The sequence below is a fragment of the Amyelois transitella genome, chromosome 9, assembly GCF_032362555.1.
Source record: "Amyelois transitella isolate CPQ chromosome 9, ilAmyTran1.1, whole genome shotgun sequence".
Classification (NCBI taxonomy): Eukaryota; Metazoa; Arthropoda; class Insecta; order Lepidoptera; family Pyralidae; genus Amyelois; species Amyelois transitella.
In genome coordinates this window covers 6,575,711-6,585,837 of record NC_083512.1, presented here as the reverse complement: position 1 = coordinate 6,585,837, position 10,127 = coordinate 6,575,711, and the positions used below count along the sequence as shown (strand labels likewise).

The following is a 10,127-nucleotide window of genomic DNA, read 5'->3' as shown; positions in this document are numbered from 1 at the left end:
CTGGTCACAATCACGTTGATGGAATTAAAAAAAAATATCAACTTAAAAGAAGAATCCCAAGTCGTCTTTTACGACATCCATGGGAAAGAGATGGAGTGGTCCTATTGCATTCTAAACTAAATACTATACCTACCCAAAACTGCATGCTTTATTTTGATATAATCATATTGGCATCATGTATGTATATTGTATCTACAGTACATTCGCATTAACATCTGCTGAATTCTGTAAGAGATCGACCAAATCGATTAACAGTTTAACAAGTTTACATAATGTGCCTATCAATATCTTCATATATTTTTATAAAGTTCCCTTCCGTCGTTATATTCATATTTATAAATCTCTACATCACGCATTAGTTTCATAAAGTTTTATTTTTCTGCAGTAAAGATACTTCTTTCGATTCTGATATTCTACACCACTGTGTATTTGTGTGATTAAAAGCGTGAAATAATTTAGTAGAATACTTGGGTACCTATCTCTTGGATAGGCATGTAACATTTTCATCGTCACTTACGATGAGGTAAGATGGAAGACAAATGTCTAATCAAAATTCAATTAATAAAAAAATCAAGAGTAGGTATCCTAATTGATGATGTCAGAGATGAATTGAGAGCAAAAAGCAATTAACGTTATTGTAAAATCTATTCAATTACCTAAAAGTATCATTTACACGTTCTGTAAATGAGAAACTACCAACAAGTATGAATACCAAGTAACTAATTATTATATTGAATACTCCATCGTTGTTGATGATCACATGTAGTAATTATGACAAGACTAGAAATGCCTCTAATTACCAATATTGCCTTGATTATATTGATTGATTGACAATATTGTCATGATAATTTGCATAGTAATTTATTATATTTGATGAATAATAAATTTGTGTGTTCACATAGAATAAGAATAAGATTATTTTAACTCACATACACACATTTAGTATGATAGAGTAGTTAAGGCCAATATTCACGATTTTAAAGCCACGTTTAGCAGGTTGGTTTTCTTTTTGCCAATTAGAACATGGAACAAGAGAAGAGAAGTAGTCTACTTCTCTAGCTCGTTTCGGTAGAATTAAGTTAAACATCTTGCATGGTAAACTTAAAAAATAAACCAAAATTAAAAAAAAAAGTGAAGGAAGTACCGGCAATATTGGATTAATAAATGAATGGAGGATGCTCCACTAATTGCAGGGAAAAACTCCCTCATAACTTCACCATTTAAAAATTTGACTAAGAAACTCTAAGGATAACTTTTGTAACGTCTAATTTTATGCAAAACCATTGCAAAGTGTAAATTATACGAAATTGTAATGAAAGAACCAATGATGCGAATATAGAAGTTGGTAGCTCCAAAAATAGGTCCTCTTGATGTAATGCTATGAAGTTACTTAAATTAATTTGATTTTCAAAAGACCAACTTCAGTTTCACATCAAAGGAAGACTTTACTTCCTCGAATGGGCTTTCGTAATCGAGCAACCGTTTTTGGAAAGTTTCCAGCACAAAAAAAAACACTTTGCAAAGTTTTTTAAGCCATTTTCTACGCTCAAAAACATTAAATTTGAACTCTTTTTACATTTATTATTTTTGTTTCAAATAATGGACAGACTTAATTTTAGGAACTTTTTTATTTGACCTTGAATTTCTATTTATTTTAATTAATTTGTTTCGTGTTCCATTGCTAGCTATGTCTTCCCTCTCGTTTAATATTTCTGTAAGAAATATATTTACTATTGTTTTTATAAATTTAGTCTATATTCTTGAGTAATACTTCATTAGCAATAAAAATATTAACTCTTTTCGAACTAAAAGATTTCTCGGCTCGGTTTTCTAAATTTCCATCATCTGATCTTACTCCAATGATAACGTCTTAGTAGTTACATTGTTTCAAACATAAAATAGTCAACAAACATTCCACAAACAAATATGCAGTCGAATTGAATTGAAAACGACCTTTTATGAGAAAATGAGAATTCCCGCAATGACAAGTAACAAATGAAAACAACGGTTTTAGTAACATTTTTATTTAATATTGAAATTTCTATTACTAAAATAATAGTTTATCTTTTGAAATGTCATTAATAATTACAAATATGAACTAGCTCAGAACTAGTAATAGACTAGTTCCTATTCTAAATAAGCATCTATAACAATTTGGTACTACCTATATGTAATTTAACATTTAACATGGCTAATAAAGTTATTTAGAATTTTAGATTTTTTTCACATAAATACTATTCTAGTTTCTAAGACACAATATATTTTAGGCCTATCTAAATTTTAAATAAAAATATATATAACAATACTACATTACCTACTTTAAATGGTCTAATGAATGTTTACGATTTTTGGTCATACCTAATAATATATTATCAGTAGAAGCCGATGTGGAATGTTGTAGGATATCCTCTTTACTTTGCATTGAATGATAATCATTCATTTCTGACCACGTAGGATCAGATTTGGCTATACGTTTACGTTCCTTTATTTTTGTATAAAGCAACACTGTTACCATGACGAAAAACACCACAAATCCAAGAGAACAACCAACTATTAACCCCATTCGGCGATTTAATATTTGAGATATATCAAATGGTTTTATTGGCTTTGATTTATGTACAGTTTTATCCCTTATCGTGTTGAAAGAAGTACATTCACTAGAAGGTGACTGCATTAAAATGGCTGCTGCGATGTTTTGTGTTATTCTTGCTGTCATATTTAGCTCTACGTCTGCTGTCTTGTTGTATTCAAAATCTTTAACGGTAATAATGGGATCATCATATAAAGTAATAATGCAGACGACATAATTTGTATTTGCATTTAAATCCGTAAGTCTAGTTGATACTTCGCTCATATCCAAATATTTTGATTTTACCTGAAATTAAATAAATGTGCATGTAAAATAGATAGAATCAATAAATTAAGAATATAAATTGTAGATGATTTTGCGGTAAAATATTAATTAATTAGCACCAACCTCAGAGTTAACATCTTCACCGTAATATAATACTTGTAGAGCTTTAATTGCAGTTCTATTTCTAATGAACCATGAAACAGATACTGAGTTATCTTTGTGTTTGTCAACTGATAACTGTGAAATAATGGGAACATCGCATTTTTCTTGCGGGTAATCATTATTAAGACAAGTTACTGTATTTGACTTGATTATCTTTGGATGATCCTGAATCCAAATCCACGTATTGTCTTTTTGGCAGTTGCATGTTAAAATATTATCTGAAAATAAAAGCCATATTACATTTGCATATTAAGATTATTAGTTTCACTAAAGTGTTATTGATTTTCATAATGTTACACGAACCTTTAATTGATATATCTTGAATATGATTCTCTACAGAACTGAGTAATTCTATAGGTATTGACTGAAGTTTGTTGTGGTCCAAATCTATTTTTATAACCTTGTTCAAATTTCTTAATGCAGTGACCGATATATATTTAATATTGTTGTAACTCAGATGCAGTACTGACAGTTCCTTCAAGTTTATTAAATCTTCATTAAGAATGTTCTGTAGCTTGTTGTGTGAAAGATCTAAAAGTTTTAAGTTTCCCAAGTCTTCAGTAAAAGATTCCATTGACTCGATATTGTTATATGATAGACATAATGTTCTTAATTTCGTTAACCCACGAAAATTACTTGCTTTCAGTTGGGATATTCTGTTATAACTTAAGTCTAAATTTTCCAAAAAGTTCAATTTTAAAAAGGGGCTGATAGATAAACGTCTTATTTTATTGAATTTTAAATAGAGGTGTTGCAAGCTAGTGAAAAATTCAAAAGTGATATCATCAACATTGGTAATGTTAGTGGCACAAATGTGTAATTCGTATAAGTTTGCTACAAGCGTATTATTGTCGGCTTTGTGATTTGAAGTCCAAGACACTGCAGGATTCTTACTAATGTCAATATTTATCAAAGATATTCTACTCTTTTTGTACGTCATCAAAAAGTCAAAATTTATAATGTCATTGAAAGAAATGTTTAAATTTTGTATATTGGGAAAGATTTCAAATATAACTATAGGTAAATTGTCAAGTCTATTAAAACTTATATCGAAAACTATTAAATCATTAAATTCTACCTTTTTCTTAGCTGTTATAGATTTTATTTCATTTTTCCGTAGTATCAGATATTTCAATTTAGTTAACGGTTCAAGACCACTAAGCTCAATTCTTGGTAAAAGATTGTCAGCAATATCTAATATTTCGATTTGAGTAAAATTGTGAAGAGTATTGTATGGCACGTAATCTAAAAAGTTGTTACTTATATTGAATTCAGAAATAGAACTATGAGTGTCAAATAATTTCAATGGTATTGAACTAATTATATTCTGTGCAATGTTCAGTCTCAAAAGATTTTTATTATTTTTAAATGTGCCCTCAATAATGTGTTCTATGTTACAGTGTTCCATATACAGATATTCCAATAGGGGAAGTTGGTAGAATGATTTCATTGGCAAATAGTCTAAGATGTTAAATGATAAATATAAATGTTTTAAACCCGGAATATTGATGGAAATTAAATCACTTGCTTTCAATGAATTATTTTTTAGTGAAAGTATTTTAAGATTATTAAGACCTTGAAATGTATCGTTTTCTATTAATTGAATTTCACAATTGTCCAAATAAAGTGAACTTAGTGGTAAGCCCTGTTGGAAGATATTTTTTTGAAGTACTTGAAGGGGATTAAAAGATAAATTTAAGCTTCGCAATTTTTTGAGTGTGTCAAATGCCATATCAAAAACATAGTATATTTTATTAAATGAAATGTCTAAATCTTCAAGTTCACTTAAACCAAAAAACGTATAATTTGTAATATTACGTAATAAATTACTCTGCAGATTTAAATATCTCACCGAATTTAAATGCTGGAAAGAAAAATCGTCTATAATTGAAAATTCGTTATTATTTAATTCTAGCCGTACTATATGACTCAAATTACGAAAAGTGCTTCTTGTCAAAAATTTCAAATTGTTATTTTTAAGGCTAAGGTGATTTATTTTTTCTTGTGATAGAAACATAAATGCGCTTAGTAATGATAAATTGTTATGATCTAAATACAGTATTACTAAATTGGATCTTATTTTTGGTAACACATCATTAAAATCTACCAAGTGGTTGTGCTGTAAATTTAAATACTTTAAATTTGCCATTTTGATAAATGTCCCTGCTTCAATAAAGGTGATTTCATTATTATTTAAATAAATTTCTTCTAGTTTAAGTGAATTTGTGAAATGATATTTAGAGATAAGTCTAAGCTTATTATTATTTAATCTAATCTCACGAATATTCACGAGCGATTCTAAGGTATTATTCAAATCAATAAAATTGTTATTGTCTACTCTTACCTTTACTATATTTCTATTGTTTATAAAAATATTATGTGGCACTTGATGAAGATAATTAAAATCTAATCTTAATTTAGTTAGATTAAACAAATTACTAAAGCTTTCACTATGTATATTACTAATGCAATTTTTGTCTAAATGTATTAAACTAATTTTATTTGAATTGAAGAACGAATCTATTGGCACATCCAAAATATTATTATGGCTGAGATAAACCTCGCTTACAAAAGGCAAATTAGAAAATAGTCCATGTATATGATGCAAGTGATTATGGCTCAAATCAATAAACTCTATCTTCCTATTATTTTGAAATAGATTCGGGTTTAGTATTTTAATTCTGTTGTGACTTAAATCTATACTTTTAAGGTCGACTAGCGAATAAAAAGCTCTATAATGTATATTATGAATAAAGTTAAAATGAAATGATAATCTAATAAGGGACGGACAAAATTTAAGGCAGTCTTCTGAAATAAATTCAAAATTATTAGAATTGAGGTCAAGGTATTCTAGGGCAATTAAGTCTGACTTGTCGACACTAGGAAAAGAAGACATCTCGTTCCAAGCCAATCTCAAAGTCCGAAGATGTCGTAATTTTGACAAAGCAGTAATAGGAAAGGCTGTAAGATTGTTTTCGCTCAAATCAATTTCTGAGAGGGAAAGCTCTAAACTAGAAAAAGCTGATTCCGATATATCACGTATCACGTTCCCTTTTATGTTCAGTTTCATTAGCGGAAGACCATAAAAGCTGTAACTGGGTATATCCTCGATGTGATTAGAAGTAAGGTCTATTGACATCAATTTGAGCATGCCAGAGAACGATTTTTGTGGTATAAATTTTATTTTGCTCGACACAATTCCCAATGTTTCAAGGCACTTTCTCAATGGCATGAATGTGTCATCTGCAATATCTCTTATACTGGTTCTTGATATATGTACGTGTTTTATACAAACGCCTTGAGGTATAAAATGGGGTCCCAAGTTTTCTTCGTTGTCATCAAGGTCGAATATGGATAATGAATGGATATACGAAATACTCTTGAGAGCATTTTTAACATTTTTCGAGGCAGTATCTTGGCAATCTAAAAATAGCCCTGAAAAGACATTTCACATTAATAATTAAAACTTTTCTGCCACAAAGAACTCCATAATATACGCTTACCTTCTTCCGAAGTATAACACGAACATTTATTGCTCTTTATTAGGTCCGGGCACCCCAGGGTATTTTGAGCTCGCAGAAAGGAGGGTAGAACCAGTAATAATGAAATAATTTTCCAAACGTCGCCATCATTTTTTCCTGTCCCGAAGCATAAAATCTCTTTCATAGTTACATTATACTCAATGTTTATGGCATTCCATTGTTATCTCGTATAAAATCTGAAAAGAAAGGAAAATTATTGAAATTGTTTGACGGTTTTGAAGACGTATTTTGGTACCTATAAGATAAAAAACAAACCCATAATATAAGTATTATTCGTAAAAATTAACAATTGTTTATTTTGACTGATTTAATCGAATTGCCTTAAAAGTAAAATAATTTACTTACTTTCTTTAAAGCTGCTTCATTACTTTAAAATAAATTTGTCAAAAATGTTTTTTTGTCTGACTAAGGAATGACTAAAACCATTTAACACGACAGGGGCATACATACATATGGTCACGTCTATATCCCTTGCGGGGTAGACATCGCCAAAAGAAGAATCCCAAGTTTATAAGCCTATCCCTTAGTCGCTTTTTACGACATCCATGGTAAAAAGATGGAGTGGTCCTATTCTTTTTTTTTCACTAGTGCCGGGAACCACACAGCATGGGCTAGCAACCTGTCACTATTTGAATCTCAATTCCATCATAAAGCCAAACAGCTGAACGTGGCCTATCTGTCTTTTCAAGACTGTTGGCTCTGTCTACCCCGCAAGGGATATAGACGTGATTATATGTATGTATGTATGTAGGGACATTGTACGTGAGTAGGAACTGTAGAAGTTAAAGAAAAATACTAGAACATAACATATTTGTAGTACTGACATGAGATGGCGGGTGTCAAATGTTCCAATTTTCTATTTATTTCAAAACGATGTGAAAAATCCGAAACCATTTTTGATGAAATGAAAGCAAGTACCAAAATGAGGTGCAAAAAATATGCTTTAATTTACCGTATTTAAATTTAATGTCGTAATACATACCAATACCTGACTAGTGTAACTGTAAACTTTGTGTGGATTGTAACATTCATCATAGAATTAAATTAAATATCCTTTATGTAATATGATTTATTTAGAAACTCTTAAGGAGGTCGCAATATATGTATGTTTAATACTTCTGCATCCTTAAGTTGTTATTATACATTTTAAAGTACGTTCGCGCTGCACCCGTATAAAATATAGGGTATGGAGGTCACTTATCACGGGAATTCCGTAAATTCTTTCTTAGTGCACCTCTAGGCTATAGTTACGAGTTAGTATGAACCTCTTCGATCATTTGATCGTAGCTGAACTTACATGCCAAATTTAAAACTAGGCACAGCGGTTTGGGCTATTTGGGCTATTTGGGCTATGTACTTATGTATAAACGTAGTATGTCAGTAAATCAGTCAGTCCACTATAATGTATATACAAATTCTAAGATGTATATCATACACTTTTATTCTTAAAAAAGAGCATTATTCTCACAGTTCTCTTTGGCAATGAAGCAGTTTTCGAAACAAAAGAAATTCCATTTTAGTTTACCGTAAAGTCAGGCGGTGCTTTTGTATTTCAATATCATTGAACATACTGTTAAAAGGTAAAAATAACACAGCACTCACTTGATTTATAACGGGCTAATCCAATCAAAAATTTTGTATATTAGAAAAAAATTACAAACAAATGTAAGCACTTGTACCTGTTTGAATGCACTAATACCGAATAATAAACAAAGTTAATTTATTAAAAGTATTGAAACATAGTTTTTATATCTTTAAGAAAAAAATATAAAAGCATGATCAATAAAGTACTTCCTGCTACCTCAATAAAACAAAACAATTCCAAGTGAAATAAATGGGCATGTCATGCAAAGTTTTAGCTAACCCATATTCTAACCCCCAGCGAAAGTTATTTTAATGAAATATTTATACACTTACCTACCATTTGCGCTGACATACGCAATTAATTACAAACCACGCTTATTCTTACGGCATTAAGGTCCATTTCGGCGTCGCAGCTTCGCTCGCGGGGAGAGGTCGAAGTGCGCCTGTCCTGTCGCACTGGAGGTGTACCACGCGTGAAACAAGCCGAATTTCAATCAGGTCGAAGTTTTAAACAATCCAGTGGGTTTTATGTGTGTATTCGCGCAACATAGAACGCCTGGGGTCATTAGAAAGCTCGGCAGAAGACTGCCGCGGCGGCGCGCGCTCGGTAGGTCACCCACCGCCGTTGTTGCGGCGCCCCGACCCACTATTATTATACTTTTATGACGAATCGGATTTTGCTACCCGAACACCCGGCTTTGTACTGCTGTAAACGTATATGGGCTTATCTTGTAGCTCCTGAATTCGTACACGTGAACGCTTTGCGCGGACTCGCTCAATTTTCTTGTTGGTCGATCAGAAGTGCGTAACTAGCGCCAGTGATCCGACAAAGTTTATTTTGTGTCAGCATTGAAATGTTATTGGTTTACTCAATAAAATATTAACAGTAGTTCAGTTCTTTAAAGTCTGTAATTTTCGTCGGTCGTAATATGTTGTTTGCTTTTTAAAAACAATTTTCCTGTGTAAGTTAAGTACATTGGAGTTTTAAATAATTAGGATATTTTTTGACCTGATGAATCAAACAACAGAATGTTTTTTCTATATACATGAACTTAATAAAACTTATAAAAAAATTTACAAATAGCTTAAAAACTGTATTTCTGTAAATCGGAATATTAATAAATAGGTAAGCGTATCATTCACATATCAAATGTACTCGTAGTTTGTTTAAGTAAGTAGGCATTATAATTCAAAGCTGCTGTGAAGATGCTTTAAGAACATTACTTACAACAAATAATGTTCACATTCAGACACCTTATAAATAGGGCTGTAGATCGATTTGATCTTCCTATATATATATCACGATACATACAGACGAGCAGTGGCCTCAAAATTCAGAGCAGCTTCTATGTCAGTCCTCAAAATCTAGGGCACAGACATCACGATCCTATTATACCACAAAAATAGACAAAAGATGTCATTACACAGGTCATTAGTCAGATGGGGTGAAAAACTTAGTCGTAGTTATAAGTATGTTAATGTTTGCGTCCCATAGACTTTACATGCGTCGAAGAGTCTATCAAATTTTACGTCAGATGTTCTAGTTATTAAAATGAATTGTAATCCATATATTGACCAGGCATAATAGCTTTATAACAAAAAACAAAATCATTAGGCGTTTGAAATCTGGGAGAATTTTGAAAAAGCCTTTCTCAGCGCACACTAGACGTCATAAGAATCTTAACTTCATCTGATGCTTACAAATACATGCTATATTTCAAGTGTATAGACCTAGCGGTGCGTTAAATATATCGTTCAGGTACTCAGTGTTTAAGAAAATATTGTATTTTAGCTTCCTCGAGACTTTAAACGAGGCTTAATTAAAATTAACATTGTTTGTTGTAAAAGTAGATTATATTATGACGTTTCAAGTTAAGTTATTCATAACGTAATTTCACGGTAAGGTGCTTTGTGTGTTATATGCGAAACGTATGAAGTAACTTGGGATTAGAATGAGATACAGGTAATTGCTGTAAAAATTTTAT

The 10,127-nt window shown here is 31.1% G+C and overlaps 1 protein-coding gene across 1 annotated transcript; it reads right to left on the bottom strand.

Moving 5' to 3' along the window:
- Positions 1-2,097: 2,097 nt before the first annotated feature.
- LOC106134607 (protein artichoke) lies at positions 2,098-8,705 on the bottom strand. The gene is made up of 5 exons (XM_013334703.2): positions 8,476-8,705; positions 6,520-6,734; positions 3,320-6,451; positions 2,978-3,234; positions 2,098-2,875 (listed from the first exon to the last, which is right to left on the bottom strand). The coding sequence occupies exons 2-5, from the start codon at positions 6,680-6,682 to the stop codon at positions 2,315-2,317; spliced, it is 4,113 nt and encodes a 1,370-aa protein (XP_013190157.1). The 5' UTR covers positions 6,683-6,734; positions 8,476-8,705; the 3' UTR covers positions 2,098-2,314.
- Positions 8,706-10,127: the final 1,422 nt, after the last annotated feature.

Coding starts and splice junctions, on each gene's coding strand:
- LOC106134607 (XM_013334703.2), bottom strand. CDS start 6,682: ATGAAAGAGATTTTATGCTTCGGGACAGGAAAAAATGATGGCGACGTT. Junction 6,452..6,519: donor GTGTTATACTTCGGAAGAAG/GTAAGCGTATAT, acceptor ATGTCTTTTCAG/GGCTATTTTTAGATTGCCAA. Junction 2,876..2,977: donor GTGAAGATGTTAACTCTGAG/GTTGGTGCTAAT, acceptor ATTTAATTTCAG/GTAAAATCAAAATATTTGGA.